The sequence below is a fragment of the Bos grunniens genome, chromosome 21, assembly GCF_055505025.1.
Source record: "Bos grunniens cultivar Pamir isolate PY7600 chromosome 21, Bosgru_T2T1.0, whole genome shotgun sequence".
NCBI classification, from domain to species: domain Eukaryota; kingdom Metazoa; phylum Chordata; class Mammalia; order Artiodactyla; family Bovidae; genus Bos; species Bos grunniens.
This window is the reverse complement of record NC_141185.1, coordinates 15,429,918-15,446,068: the sequence shown is the minus strand read 5'-3', so window position 1 is coordinate 15,446,068 and position 16,151 is coordinate 15,429,918. Positions and strand designations below refer to the sequence as shown.

General features: G+C 42.6%; 2 protein-coding genes across 8 annotated transcripts in view; one reads left to right on the top strand and one right to left on the bottom strand.

Moving 5' to 3' along the window:
* Nucleotides 1–4,878: 4,878 nt before the first annotated feature.
* On the bottom strand, nucleotides 4,879–7,693 carry LCMT2 (leucine carboxyl methyltransferase 2). The gene has a single exon (XM_086363319.1). It carries the CDS (start codon nucleotides 7,598–7,600, stop codon nucleotides 5,543–5,545), a length of 2,058 nt encoding a protein of 685 aa, XP_086219445.1. The 5' UTR covers nucleotides 7,601–7,693; the 3' UTR covers nucleotides 4,879–5,542.
* MAPDA (N6-Methyl-AMP deaminase) overlaps nucleotides 7,418–16,151 on the top strand; it is a 32,022-nt gene continuing 23,288 nt past the window's right edge. For 2 of the 7 annotated variants that reach the window (XM_086363325.1, XM_086363323.1), the window contains exons 1-5: nucleotides 7,418–7,636; nucleotides 7,866–8,023; nucleotides 14,795–15,019; nucleotides 15,266–15,396; nucleotides 15,886–15,946. In XM_086363325.1, coding sequence (XP_086219451.1) covers nucleotides 14,960–15,019; nucleotides 15,266–15,396; nucleotides 15,886–15,946 — 252 coding nt within the window. In that variant the 5' untranslated portion in view covers nucleotides 7,418–7,636; nucleotides 7,866–8,023; nucleotides 14,795–14,959. Of the gene's footprint in view, nucleotides 7,695–7,865; nucleotides 8,024–14,794; nucleotides 15,020–15,265; nucleotides 15,397–15,885; nucleotides 15,986–16,151 lie in introns of all 7 variants that reach the window. The other 5 variants (XM_086363329.1, XM_086363327.1, XM_086363326.1 and 2 more) reach the window with 3 other exon arrangements.

Sequence of the window (16,151 nt, the reverse complement as noted above, 5' to 3'; positions counted from 1 at the left end):
TATAGATAAGTAATTTAATCTATATTAACATTAGAAAAACACAATATAGATGGTAGTTACATGGTGCTATGGCAATATAGAAAGGTAACACATTCCAGCCTGAAAGGGTGGGGGGATTAGAACCAGGCAACGCTTTCCAAAGATAAGCCTTGAGTCACGTAGGAGTTGTATGAACAAAGTTGGGATAGTGAGGTTGCGAGTAAGGGAAAAGAGGCAGTACTAAGAGTCTGAACAGTAAGAACAGTGTAAGTAAAAGAATGAAAGCATGTAACAGTATTCTGTCTTTGGGACCCAGGTATACCTTCTTTATAACTGGGATGTCAATAAACAGAGAAGGTATGGCAGAGGGTGCAGTTTGTGAGATACACAGTGTCAGATTCTAACTGTATGAAAAAGCAGCTAATGAAGAATTGCATTATATGTATAATAAATATTAATAGAAAAAAATGAAAATCAGAAAAAAGCAAGACAATGGGGAAAGTGATAGCAAAGTTTTTTTCCTCCCTAGGTTGCTGATGTATCCAGGAATAAGAGATATCAGTTTTGCTAACTTTTCCTGAGATTCAGTTCAGTTTAGTTCAGTCGCTCAGTTGTGTCTGACTCTTTGCGACCCCGTGGACTGCAGCATGCCGGGCTTCCCTGTCCATCACCAACTCCCGGAGCTTACTCAAACTCATGTCTGTCGAGTCAGTGATGCCATCCAACCATCTCATCCTCTGTCATCCCCTTCTCCTCCTGCCTTCAATCTTTCCCAGCATCAGGGTCTTTTCAAATGAGTCAGATCTTCGCAACAGGTGGCCAAAGTATTGGAATTTCAGCTTCAGCATCAGTCCTTCCGATGAATATTCAGGACTGATTTCCTTTACAATTGACTGGTTTGATCTCCTTGCAGTCAAAGGGACTTTTCTGGGATAGCAAGTTTAAATGTGAATCAGAGATTGAAGCTCTTTTCATTAGAAAATCCTAAAAATGTGGACAAAGACTAGGGAATGAGAAAAGCTGTATGTAGCGTAATATCCTAAAATTCATTATTATTACAATTTATTTCTCCATCTTAGTCTTCCAATTAGGTGACAAATGACTTTTCACATAAATATTAGGGCAAGGTCTTTCCTCTCCCTCTATTAAACTTACTTAGAGAGTTCCACACCAAGTCATGCCCAGTGAAGCATCAGCACATCCTAGGAAGATCCTGTGTTTATGTTCTCCCAAGCATATTTAATTGCACATTCCTACTCCCTCAGATTAGCCTTTTGGCAAAGTGAGCTCATTTCATTTCCAATGAATAAGATTACCATCGTCCATTGTTGAGCAAAAAGGATGAAGATTAGCTGGAAACTCAGTCAAGGAGAAGTTTCAAGAGTATTCTGCAAATCTAGGAGTAACACAAGGAAGTCTACTACCATTACCCAGGTCAAGTCAGATGAATTTTAAATAAGGGGTGTTGAAAACTTGAATGCCTTCCAACAACACATGGTGATTAAAGGAATTCTGACATCTGCTTGTACACAGTAGGCACAATGGTAATATTCAATAAATTTATAAAATTTATTCAAATATGAGTGTCAGATTGGACCAACAAGTATTTATTGAGTATCTACTATGTTGGAGATAGAGAAGTGAACTAGACATAATTCCTTCTCTTAGTCAAAGAATTCCCACTTTGGGACCAGGCGCTTAAGATCATTGTCCAAGAAAGATAGGTGAGTAGTCTTATAACTAAACCATGGAATGATAGAACTTCTTTGTGTACATAATTATTGACATCCAAGGAAATCTCAACCTACCCTAAAGCTGATTATAATTTTCATAATTTCTGCTCTATATATTCTTTTTCTCTCTTTAAACATCAAATCCAAATATGATTAGCAAGGTCATAAATGACCTCCAAAATCGGTGACTGCAGCCATGAAATTAAAAGACGCCTGCTCCTTGGAAGAAAAGCTATGAACAGCCTAGACAGTATATTAAAAAGCAGAGACATTACTTTACCAACAAAGGTCTGTCTAGTCAAAGCTATGGCTTTTCCAGTAATCATGTATGGATGTGAGAGTTGGACTATAAAGAAAGCTGAGCACCAAAGAGTTGATGCTTTTGAACTGTGGTGTTGGAGAAGACTCTTGAGAGTCTCTTGGACTGCAAAGAGATCCAACCATTCCATCCTAAAGGAAATTAGTCCTGAATATTCATCGAAACTCCAATACTTTGGCCACCTGATGTGAAGAACTGACTCATTGGAAAAGACCCTGATGCTGGGAAAGATTGAAGGCAGGAGGAGAAGGGGACGACAGAGGATGAGATGGTTGGATGGCATCACCGACTCAATGGACATGAGTTTGAATAAACTCCGGGAGTTGCTGATGGACAGGGAGGCCTGGCATGCTGCAGTCCATGGGGTCGCAAAGAGCAAAAGCTGAGCAACTGAACTGAACTTGCCAGCCTAATGCTACTTTATAGACCTTTCTTCATCACTGAAGTCAAAAAGCTTACTTAGTTTTAATGTCACACTGGACATCATTGGATGGCCCCTGGGATTAAGAACTTGCCTGTAACTAGTTCTTCTCTTAATCACCAGACTGTCCAAAGAGCACAGGCTCATCTCTCACAGGAAGACAGTGATTGATTACATTTGGGGCTCACATACAGGAGTATTTTCCAGAAGATATCTAGTAGCATGGGTCCTAGAGTAGGTGTGAGTTGTTTGAGGGTGAGTTTAGGATCACAACGTGAATATGGAATAAAGCAGGACTTCAAGGTCTGAGATCACTGAAAGAGAAGGACATGCAGGGCCTGGGCATTGGAACACGTCTCTTACATGTCAACTTCCTAATATCAATAAGGAGGTTTAAATATGCAGAACGATGAAAAATGGACATTCCATGGCAAAATCTAGAAGACACATAAGGAAGTGACAGTCCTGGCCTTTGAGGAACATATCCTACAAGAGTTGTTCTTAACGTCATTTTCATATCCTCACTAGTATGTACAGTGTTTTTGAGACCCTGACAGAGCAGAGATGCAAAATAAGAAATTCCCTTCCTCCTTTAACTAGTTTTCTGGTCTAAAAAGAAGCAATCATTAAATGAGGAAAAGGGCTTTTACTAACTCTCATAATTACCCAGTGTCTCCATACCAGAATTTTAAACATTCAAAGGTGAAATGGAGAAGCAAAAAGTACAGTCCACAACTTCAGTTCTTAATCTGACCCACATCTCTAACTACTGCAGATTACTCTTATGAAACTAGGATCCAGCACTACTGAGTGCTGCTCCAAAGGCACAGAATTAATGTTACTGACAAAACTCTTAAGTGTTCTAATGACTAGAGCTTAAGAAATGAGTAAGTCCTTAACTGAGTATGATGCATGTATAGGGTCAGAGGTGGAGGGCATGTTTAATCTGATAATCACACAGAAAATGTGGATAATTTCTCTGGGGAGAACAAGCCCAATTACTCATAATGCGCCATACTGGGCAGCACTTGAGAGACTAGGCATCACTAGTAATTTTGGTCTGGCACACATCCATGTTTTCCTGACATCCCCCCACTCCAACACTCCCCGCTCCCCCAGAGCTCTGTATTGCCCAAAAGTGATGATAATAATGATGGCTGATGGTACCATCTAAAAGATAGCATAATGGAAGGCATTTCTGGGACTTTGGTGTTATTTCTAGCTTCAAATTCTGGTACTAACTGCTACATTGCTGAGAATACACATTTCATCAATGTTCTGCTTTGACCTGCTTCTGAAAGCTGGAGTGTGGCTTGTGGTGAACTTAGAAACAGTAACTACACAGCGGCTTTTCCCTTTCTGGTCACAGTCCTGCCAACTAGTATTAATACACAATACTGCCTACTAGTATTAATACTAGTACCCAGTCCACGGACAGCCTTGTCAGATGCCTAGCCATGGCAAGCCCTTTGTTTCTCAGGACTAACAACTTCCCCAGAAAGGGCTCTTGCAGTCTCAGGGAAGCTGAAGTTAGAAGACAACACTTTCTTCAGCTTGTCTTCTCCTGAGAGCCTTCATGTAACAGAGCCAACAATGCCCTCTCTGTGCACTAGGCTTGTGTTTGCTAGTTGGTTTTCATAGATTACTTTATAGATGAAGTTGTTAATAGAAATATTTAGGGGAAAAGGATTGTAGGTCATACTAAGTCCATCAAGATGTTAACATTGATAGTACTTGTAGAATCTCAAGTTAAATTATTAAGATTTCAAAGATTGAAGACAAACAAGAAATACCGAAGTGGTATTTTTGAGACATGAATTCACAAGGTATACACAATTTTGATGACAAACTAAGGCTCAAGTTTTAAGAATGAATACCTAAGATGTTCTATGGCTCTCAGAAGGCTCACCGGGGAAAATGGTTCATTTAAAGGAGGTAATTGAGGAGAGTTTAATGAAGATACTAATTAAAAAGGGATGAGCATGGTTAGGTAAACCAAGTCAAAATGGTGAAGTACCTCAGTGGAGTCCAGATCTTTCTGCAGTGATGGAAATGTTCTACATCTGCACTGTCTAATTCTATAACAATTAGTCACATGTGGCTATTGGACACTTAAGATGTGGTTAATGCAACGAAGATGCTGAATTCTTTGGAGGGATGCCGAGTCAACTTATGGCTGTGGCTTTTGACTGAAGAATGCAGCTGCTGCCAACTTACAGCCTGGTAGGGGAAACACTGGGAATACTAACTCACTCTTCCTGTTGAACCATCCTTCTCTGGTACTTCTGACTGATGGAACTCTCCAGGAACCAGAGAACAAGAAAACTCACTGATGCAGTTCATAAAGGTTGACCTCCTGGGGCACAGAACATAGTGAAGCATGGAGCGTAGAAATGGAGCAAAACATTTTCATATCATGTACAAACTGAGAAATCAAACCGTTTTATTAGCATTTATAAATGTAAATAAGTATGGAACTAGTGGCAAAAAAAATTGAACAAAATCATGTGTGTCAATAAAGTCATATAAATGTTTTATTAAAGCTATCTGAGCTGTCTGCTGAGATAAGTGGTACAGTGCTTTAATGAAACTGCAACTGGGTTCATTTCAGGTTTTGTACATGAAGAATGAGGTCAAAACCATGTCCCTTCACCTATATTCAACCTTGTGTTCTTAGCAAGGATCTGTGTGAAACTTTTTCCAAGGTCCCATCTAAAATCACAAAGCCTGGGAGTGGGAAATTTTTCACTTTACTTAGGTGAAAGGTCATTGTAACTCAATAAATGGGTAAACTCAGATTAGAAAGTAGGCAGAACACCAGGAAATTAGATACGGGGACCCAAAGGCCCCCAAATCCTACTCTAGGACTATATGACCACTCTATTTTTGTACCATCTCTTGGAATTTTGGTGTGTTTAAAAAAAATTGTTTTTTCCACTTTCTGCACTGAATAGCAGTGCTAAGAAAGAACCAGAAACAAAAAAAGGAGTGAGAAGGGGAGTGGTACTGTCCAAAGCCAGAGTCAAATCCTATTCTGGAAAGCTTTATTGTCCACTCTAGTGGGTCCTGAATATATAGCAAGTCCAGTCTTTACTGTCTAGCACTTAAAGGAGAAAGGTCTAATGTCACTGTATGGGGGTTGAAGTAGGTGCCAAAAGAAAAGCAGTTCCCACCACCTCCAAGGAGCAGGAGCTGTTGCTCTTCAGGAAAGAGGATGCTGGTATGATTGTGTAACATTAATGGCCATGGCACACATGTTGTGTCAATCTGATACTCAAAGCTCAATCCTGTAGACAAATCAATAACAGTCACTCCAGGAACTGCAGAGGAATGAATCCAGACGCCTCCAACCAACAAAAGCTTCGCATTGATTACATGAGCTGTGTGGGAGTACCTTGGGGTAATGGGAGGCTGGATGGCTATAGATTCCCAGAGAAATCCACTAGTGATTGGTTTCAGAAAGAATACAGAGCTCAGTGGCTCCTCAGAAACACCCAGACCTCCAGCAATGAGGGCTCCCCCTTGCCAGCTGCAGGCACTGTGGGAATGGCGACCTTCAGGTCCTTCTCCCTCCACTGGGATCCTAACCCAAGTCATTGTCCCCACATGGAGGAAATGCCAGTCACTTAGTACAGGTTCTGCCACACTTCGGCCCCCATACACAAACAAATATTTCTGATTCTCACAGGACACTTCTGTTGTTGAATGGCGCCAACGTGACAAGGTGGAATCTTCTTCTGGACCGAACTTCGTGACTGTTACAATTGGGTCCTCAGTGCTATTATCCTCATTCTCACAACAAAGTTGGAGTATCCCCAAGGCTGGAGTTACTGGGGACAGTCTCCCTCCTAGAACCAGAACCTGAGTATCTGAAAGTCTTGTCATGGTGTGATAAAGGCGTCCATCCCACTGAGCTCCAGTTCCCCAACTGCCTATCTGGTTGCCTTTCCATTCAAAGTCACTGTATCTTAAGAGCATGTGAAACTTGCTCACTCGGCAATGTCGCCCCTCCTGCTCTCCAAATCCTCCTGCACTGAGAATAACGCCTGGGCTCAAAAGGACAGAGGCGTGGCCGTATCTCTTAAGGCCCAAGCCCTGGGTGTCCCCAGTGACTACACTGGCAGGGAAGACTCCTGAAGGGGAAGCAGGATCTATCCGAGGAAACGTCTCTGAGGGTGGAAACACCAGAGTCTGGGAGAGGCTGTCTCCCCGAGAAGCGGCTAGAATGAAATAGTGGGCACACTTCAGATGCCACTCTTCAAACTCGTCAAAAGGTTCAAGATTTTCCATGCGTCGGCGTTCTTCTGCGGGGAGAAAGCAGCGATAGAATTCATTCAGGTCCATGGCGCGACAGGCAGTCCAGCCAGCCTGAAGGAAGCGCTGCTGCTGGGCCTCCGCGTCGGGAAAGCGGTCCAGGCCATGAAGGGGAGAATTCAGGTGCCGAAAATGTTGCTGCATAAACTCGCCAAAGGCGTCCTGCGGCCTCATCTGCTCGTAGACGACGAAAATGGCATTAGAAAACCGCTGGGCGGCCCAGGCGATGAGGGCCGCGGCATCATCCGGCTCGAGGTAGGTGAGCACGGCCTCAGCCAGGAGCAGGGTCGGGAAGGCAGCGTCAAGACCCGCGGCGGCAAGGGCCTGGTCCAGCCGCTGCAGCTGCCGCAGGTCCAGGCCCAGGATGCGGTAGTCCGAGCTCTCAAAGCACAGCGTGGACCCGTGGTCTCCACTCTGGAAAGGCCCGGTTAACGCGCACAGATCCGGCGTATCTCGAATCCTCTGAGCTTTACGCTCGGCCACGTCCGGAAAATCCACCTCCCAGACAGCAGCCCCGGCCAGGTGGCCCGCAGTTTTGAGACGAAAATACAGTGAGTCTGAGCCGGCGCCCAGCGACAGAATCTGCGCGCGAGGAGTGCCGGGGGCCGCGCACGTCTGCTCTATGAAGGCGCGCACGCAGTGCCGCACGGCGCGTGCGCGGACGTAGTAGCCGCGGTGGATAAGCGGCGCGCGGCGGGCCGTCCCCGGAACCAGCAAGGCAGCGAAGGCGTCGTGCACATACCCGCGCGCGGCCAGGGAGCTCTTGCTGAGCGCGCTACTGTCGTTGGTGCTCTGCACTGCCTCAGCCCGACGTTCGCGGTTGCGCGAGCCCATGGTCAGGGGAATCAGGAGCGGCGGTCCGTCGGGGTGGTGAGCTGCTCTTTGGTCCCGTAGTATCCAGTAGCCGGGAGTACAGCTCGCGGACTCGGTACTGGGCGGGGCGAGGGGGGTGGGGAAACAACGCTCCGTTACATCTCTTCCTCGGATAGGCGGGCGTCACTTCCGGAAACGGCGCGCCTCGCCAATCAGGATTGAGTAGGCTGCAGCTGGCGCTGACAGTCGGCTGTGATTGACATTTCTTTGATTTTCTATGATCGAGGTTTCGCGGGAAGACTGACGGCTGCGGGTTTTTGTGGACACGTGGACTGTGTCGGGGAAGCGCGGATTGTCACTTTTCTACAAGCCTTCCTGGCTGAAACGAAAATTTATCTTAAGTTTTCATAAGCTGACTCAGCTGTTGACAAAAATCTTTCAGAGGTGAGTCTGTGGGGACTGACAACCCAGAACTTCTTGGACCGCAGCGCCTGCATTGAGTGTCTGGTAGGGACAAAGCAGAGTTAGGACCACTAATTTTAGGGGGCAAGGAGAAGGAACGATCTTTCCTTGGATGCTAACTACGAATAGTTACGAAGAGATCCCATTTAAGTCTGAAAACAAGTCAGTGAGGCCAGGTACAAAATAAAGAAACCTTTACAGAAGTTGTGATTCACTCAGTGTTTCCACACAAATGTATACTGTTGATTCCCTTGTATCCCAGGCTCTGTGCTGAGCTTACAGTAAGTAAACCACTCAGCCTCTGTTTCTCAGCTGTAAAATGATACTCCCCTCCGCGTTCAAAGTTCTGTCTTCTTGGATAGAATTGAATATGTCTGCGGAAGAGGGAATCACAAAAGAGAGGTGATTATTCTTTCTGAGTCTTGGCAGTTTAAAATAATCATCAAGTTTCTACTTTAAGTGTTTCAGAGTCATCACCAGTAGGTAATCACTTGCAAAGATACTTGGGGGATTTGTAACTTATTAATTGGTATTTGGTGACTGTGGGAGCCTAGATGGAGAAGGAAATCAGGATGACTCTTAAGTATGGTTACCTTGAAGCAGTATAGCATAATGGTGAAAGACATGAGTTTTGGAGTCCAGCTGATTCGGATACTGGAACTGGTGTTTAGATTTGGTGTTTAAAAGCTCTTAGTGACTTTCAGTTCAGTTCAGTCGCTCAGTGTCCGACTCTGCGACCCGTGGACTGCAGCATGCCAGGCCTCCCTGTCAATCACCAACTCCCAGAGTTTACTCAGACTCATGTCCTTTGAGTCAGTGATGGCATCCAACCATCTCATCCTCTGTCCCCTTCTCCTCCCCTTCTCGCACTTTCAATCTTTCCCAGCATCAGGGTCTTTTCAAATGAGTCAGCCCTTTGCATCAAGTGGCCAAAGTATTGGAGTTTCAGCTTCAACATCAGTCCTTCCAATGAATATTCAGGACGGATTTCCTTTAGGATGGACTGGTTGGCTCTCCTTGCAGTCCAAGGGACTCTCAAGAGTCTTTTCTAACACCATAGTTCAAAAACATCAATTCTTTAGTGCTCAGCTTTCTTTATAGTCCAACTCTCACATCCATACATGACTACTGGAAAAACCATAGCCTTGACTAGACAGAACTTTGTTGGCAGAGTAATGTCTCTGCTTTTTAATATGATGTCTAGATTGGTCATAACTTTTCTCCCAAGGAGCAAGTGTCTTTTAACTTCATGGCTGCAGTCACCATCTGCAGTGGTTTTGGAGCCCCCCAGAAAAAGTCTGTCACTGTTTCCGCTGTTTCCCCATCTATTTGCCATTAAGTGATGGGACCAGATTCCATGATCTTAGTTTTCTGAATGTTAAGCTTTAAGCCAACTTTTTCGCTCTCCTCTTTCCATCAAGAGACTCTTTAGTTCTTCTTCACTTTCTGCCATAAGGGTGGTGTCATCTGCATATTTGAGGTTATTGATATTTCTCCCAGCAATCTTGATTCCAGCTTGGCTTCATCCAGCCCAGCGTTTCTCATGATGTACTGTGCATATAAGTTAAATAAGCATGGTGACCATATACATACTTGACATACTCCTTTTCCTATTTGGAACCAGTCTGTTGTTCCATGTCCAGTTCTAACTATTGCTTCCTGACCTGCCTATAGGTTTCTCAAGAGGCAGGTCAGGTGGTCTGGTATTCCCATCTCTTTCAGAATTTTCCACAGTTTATTGTGATCCACACAGTCAAAGGCTTTGGCGTAGTCAATAAAGCAGAAATAGATGTTTTTTTGGAACTCTCTTACTTTTTCAGTGATCCAGTAGATGTTGGCAATTTGATCTCTGGTTCCTGTGCCTTTTCTATATCCAGCTTGAACATCTGGAAGTTCACGGTTCACGTATTGTTGAAGTCTGGCTTGGAGAATTTTGAGCATTGCTTTACTAGTGTGTGAGACTTAATGACTTTTGGGAGAGCAATTTCTGTGAAACAGTAAGGGCAGAATCCATGTTTTGGTGAATGGGAGATAAGTAAATGGAGGCAGTTCAAGGAGTGTAGCTCAGAAGGAAAGAAGAGACAGGTCAGTAAAGAAGAATGGGGGATAGGAGAAATTAGCAAGTGGAGAGAGGGTGACTTGCAGAAAAGTGAGAAGATTAACTAGTGGAGTAATGACTTGGAATAGATAAGAAGGAATGGAATATTACATAGATTAGTCTTGGGAACAGGAGACTGAATCCTCTCTCTCTGACTCATGAAGGAAGAGGGGTACAGATACAGATAAGATTAAGTGTGAGGGAGGGCAGAGAGAAATACAGGAAATTCATGCCTAAAGGCTTTTGTTGTCTCTGTAAAGCTAGTGACTGAGTTGTAAAGTTGAGTGTGAGGCTGCTGGGTCTAGTGGAGCTCTTGAGGAGTTTAAAATTGCCCCTGAAGAACATGGGAGAAGGACTCCCCTGAGTTTGCTGGGCTTTGAGATGTTCATTTCTAAAATGAGTGGATTAAGTGAAGTATCTCAGGGTTGATTGAGAGAGAAAAAAAGAGGAATGTTGGACTTTGGACAAAATGTATAGCACTGTAGAAATAAATTTTTGACAAGTTAATCAAATGTACATGATATATTAGAAATACTATATTTTTGGTAAAGAACATATCAAGAAAAGTGATTCAAGAAGAAAGAGAATGGAGCAAAATTTGTGAATTGGGTACCTTACAGTTGTTTTCTGGTGTGTGTGTGTGTGTGTGTGTGTGTGTTTCAACTGCACCGCAGGTGTCTCCTGGTCCAGTTGTTTTCTGGTGTGTGTGTGTGTGTGTGTGTGTGTGTTTCAACTGCACCGCAGGTGTCTCCTGGTCCAGTTGTTTTCTGGTGTGTGTGTGTGTGTGTGTGTGTGTGTGTGTGTGTGTGTGTGTGTGTGTGTGTTTCAGCTGCACCGCAGGTATCTCCTGGAATCTTAGTTCCCTGACCAGGGATTGAACCCATCCGCTCGCAGTGAAAGCACAGAGTCCTAGCTACTGAACCACCAGAGAATTCCCTCTGGTTATTTTTTCCCCCCTCAGGTTATTTTTTAAAAATCTGTATATTTTTCTGTAAAATGGGACAGTAATATCTCATAGATTTTATGAGAATTAAGTACAGCTGCCAACTAGGACAGTTAGCAGAACACCTGGCTCATACTGAGTGCTTAATAAATAGTAGCAAGTGTTTTTATTATTCTGAGTTCCCTTTGTGGGGCAGGGACAGAGGGTGGGGAGGAAAAATATTCTCTGGGAAAACAGAAGATCTGATTCTGGCTCTGCTCTAATTTGATAAAATATTAGTACAAATGGATTCTGAACCACTGGGCCACCAGGAAAGTCTACTACGTCATTTTCTCAGGGTATATGCCCAGTAGTGGAGTTGCTGGATCATATGGTAGTTCTGTTTTTGATTTTTCAAGGAACATACTGTTTTCCACAGGGGCTGTATCAATTTACATTCTGATCAGCAGTGCAAAAGGGTTCTCTTTTCTTCACACCCTCTCCCTATTTGTTGTTTGTAGGTTTTTTAGATTATGACCATTCTGACTGGTGCGAGGTGATATGTCATTGTAGTTTTGATTTGCATTTCTCTAATAATTCGTGGTGTTGAGTATATTTTTATGTCTGTAGAAGTGTAAACGCTTAATGACTGTGGATTTCTATGGCTGTCAAGTCCTGTGTGTGTGTATGTGAGTCACTCAGTCGTGTCCAACTCTGGAGGAGCCATGGACTGTAACCCACCAGGCTCCTCTGTCCATGGAATTCTCAAGGCAAGAATCTTTGAGTGGGTAGTCATTTCTTCCTCCAGGGGATCTTCCTGACTCAGGGATCAAACATGGGTCTCCTAGGTTTCAGACAGATTCTTTATTGTCTGAGCCACCAGGGAATCATCAAGTCCTGTATAAACCATTTTCTTAATTGCCCATTTTAATACCTTGGTAGCTTATTTAACCCTTCTCAGTGTTAACTGATTGATTTTTAATGTGGTAAAAATATGTATTTTGCCAAGTTCCTGCAAGAATTAAAAATAATATCATTAAAAGCACTTGCTACCTAAATGGTAAGCTCTGAATGGAAACTACTGTTCTTATCAACATCATCATTAATATCAGAATCCAAAGGGTCAAGGTGGCTACTTTTAAAAATCACAAAATTTTGTCTTAATTTATAATCGACCTTCAGAGGTAAAGGGAAATTAGGATTTATTTATCATCTACAATGTGCTGGGCACTCTGCTATGTGTGAAACTGCACTGCTTCTTGGGTGGGACCCAGCCAAAACTCAAATTGGAATTCAAACCCATGGGCTGGGACTTAAACCCACGGTCCCCTGACTTAGGAAAGACTCGAACCCACTATCTTTTAATTGAAACTGCACTTACCTGGTGTTAGGATTTACTGATGCTCAGGTCCTTTTGTCTCATTGCAGAAAGATTTCAGTGAGAGGCAGAGTGGCAGGCAAAGAATGAGTGTATTAGCAGAGGACTCTTGTGAGAAATGCAAATGGGCGGATGAAAAGGCTCTGCCCCAGGACCACCTTCTTCCTCATTCATGGGTAGATGTCAAGACTTACATCGTTTGTTTCTCCTTTGGTTCTCTGTGGTCTAACCAGGCCTGCCATGGTGCTATTTAAATCATATGTGTTTTACCAAAAGGATGGTAACATATACTAAAATATGGTAATGCATCTCAGGTTTCGGTGTAATGTCTCCTCTCACCTAGTTTGTTTCTCCTTTCACCTATATTTCCGTCTTGGCTATGTGCAGAAATGCTGCTCTTCAAGGACTATTAATTCCCTGACTTTGTATAACAAGATTCAGACCCCATATCTATGGTCTTGTGTTTTTAACTATCAGGGTCTCTAGCTTGAGTGTGTCTGGCACTTGGATGCCCCTAGTCTTCCTTCAAGGTAAAGTAGACAATTACCAGGTTACTGGATTCTTTTCTTGAGTGGTCTTTAGCTTACAACAGTCTCCCAAACTCCCTTAAAATTCCCTTTCTGTTTTTAATAATCCCCTAGTGGGATTTTTAAACTATTTAATGATCCTACTCTATCCCTGGAACTTCCTAGGTGATGTACTGGTAAATAATCCGCCTGCCAATGCCAGAGATGCAGGAGACACAGGTTTGATCCCTGGATCGGGAAGATCCCCTCGAGGAGGAAATGACAACCTTCTTCAGTGTTCCTGCCTAAAAAATCCCATGGACAGAGGAGCCTGGCGGGCTACACAACATGGGGTCGTAAAGAGTCAGACATGACTGAGCATGCACGCACTCACCATATCCCCTATCAGGTGCTGGGGAGGTAGTATAAGGATAGAGGAGGTAAATTTAAGTTACTTTATTAATCCCCACAGCTACTCTGCTTTTTTTTTTTTTTTTTGAAGGATAATTGCTTTACGGTGTTGTGGCGGTCTCAGACTTACATCACTGTGAATCTGTCATAATTGTATATATATCTGCTCTCCTCTTGAGCCTCCCTCCCCCCACACCATCCTGCCCCTTGAGGTCGTCAGAGCGCCAGGCTGGGCTCCCTGTGTTATGGAGCAGCTTCCTGCTGGCTATTTCACACATGAGAGTGTATATATCCTGAGTGTTCATTGGAAGGACTGATGTTGAAGCTGAAACTCCAAATCTTTGGCCACCTAATATGAAGAGCTGACTCATTTGAAAAGACCCTGATGCTGGGAAAGATTGAAGGCAGGAGGAGAAGGGGACAACAGAGGATGAGGTGGTTGGATGGCATCACTGACTCAATGGAGATGAATTTGAGTACACTCTGGGAGTTGGTGATGGACAGGGAGGCCTGGCGTGCTGTGCTCCATGGGGTCTCCAAGAGTCGGACACGACAGAGCAACTGAACTGAAGTGTATATATGGCAGTGCTACTTTCTCAATTTCTCCTAGCCTCTCCTTTCCCCAGCTGTGTCCACAAATTCTTTCTCTACATCTGTGTCTCCATTGCTTCGATGTAAATAGGCTCATCAGTACTGTGTTTCTGGATTCTGTATATGTGCATTAGTACATGATGTTTGTTCTTCTCTTTCTGACTTACTTCACTCTGTATAACAGACTCTAGATTCATCTACTCTGCATTTTTATCGAATTTTTATTCCATTTTTTAATCCCGTTTTTACAGTTAAGGAAACTGAAGCCTGGAGTTAAAAGTGACTCAGGGCCACACACCTACTAAAGGGCAGAACTGGTACAAGGATTAACCTGGGTCCATCTGATTCCATTGCCTCTATTCTTACTTTATATATTTTAAACAGTTCAAAAATGTGAACTTTTGAACCCAAAGTAGGTCTTATAAATTTCTAGTTTTAGACATAGTTTTGTAGAAAGTGCTAATAGGTAAAAGTATATACCCTACTCGTAAAGGTATACATCTTCCTGGGTCGGAAAGATCCCCTGGAGAAGGAAATGGCAACCCACTCCAGTATTCTTGCCTAGAGAGTCCCATGGACAGAGGAACCTGGCGGGTACAGTCCATGGGGTCACAAAGAGTTGGACACGACTGAGTGAGTAATCCTTAATCCTATACACCCTACCAAATTTCAGATTTTAATCTCCCTCTTATCAGCTTGAGGACTTTTCTTATTTCTAGTTCAGGTTGTTGGCTCACTTAAATTATTAATAGCTTTGGAGAGCTTTTGTCTTTAGAGGAATAAATTAATAGAACTTGTTTCTTTGCTTTTGCGTCAACATCTAAAATGTCCACATTTGTTTAAATAGGCGAAACTGAGCCCAGAACTACATATACTGTTTATCTAATCAAAACGGGTGGAAGTAAAGCAGTCTGAAGGAAGTTCAAGGCCACCAAACTTACTGACTGAACTATATTTAGTATTCATGCTGAGAATAAGTGGCTGGGGAAAGACCTTGATATTCTGCTAAATCATGATGGAGGCAGAAGAACAGCCATGGAAGACAACCTTTTACTCAAAATTACCTAAAGTGGTAAGAATTCAACCACAGAATTCTGGAGTGTTGCTAAGTATCATGACTTCTGTGTTGTTTCTTTTCACAAAAAGAGAAATAAATTTTATAGGTAGAATTTGTAAACTTTGTACATTTTAAAAGTTATTTAGCTACATCTGGTAGGCCATTTGCCTAGTGCAGTCTACCAACATCAAGCACCTGCTACAATGCTGTGACTCTAGTGGACTTGAGAAGATTTTTACTGATTGTATTCTCTTATTTTAGGAACTTCATGCCCACTTGAATGGATCCATTAGTTCCAATACCATAAGGAAATTAATAGCCAAGAAACCAGATCTAAAAATCCACGATCAGATGACTATGATTGACAAGGGAGAGAAAAGAACTTTAGAAGAGTGAGTTTGGGGGAGTTTGTGCACACACTTCTTTTTTTCTCTATTTTGCGATTGTAAATAGTATGTAAGGATTCGGATTTTTGTAGTTAAAGGAATAAGGTGGCCATCTGGTATGGAGAGTATAACTTGACAAATAGTATTTTTTCCAGCTGTCAGACTGTTGACAAATTTTAGTAATTTGTATTGTTTGTGAAATTATACTGTATTGGAATATTCTTTAGACTTGCAAATATAGACTTTTTGATTTTTTCCCCCCTGTTTCCTGCTTCCACTTGAGATACGGGTTGTGGGGGTGAAGAAGGGAAACTTGTTTTCCACTTAAAAGTAACATTTAATTTTCCATCATTTGATGATCTGTCCAGATCAGTGTAATTTTTGAGAAACCTATTCTGTTGTTCCTTATAAATATATAATTACTACTAGCCTAAAATCAATTAATTTAGTGAAGTTTTTGATGACTAAAGTATGTTAAAACTTTTCATATTGCAGGTGCCTCCAGATGTTTCAAATTATTCATCTACTTACTACTACCCCTGAAGATGTTCTAATGGTGAGAAATGAAGCAGTTTTTAGACTGGTTTAAAAATTAGTAAGTAATTGATGCCCTTCTGTTGTTGCACATGACTGAAGAGTCTGATGAAAAATATTTTTTTGCTTTTTTTATGGTAACTTTTGAAAAATAATGTTAAGACATTTTGCCTAACAGCTAATAGACTCTATTAATTGTAAACAATATGAGGAAAGAACCAAGATCA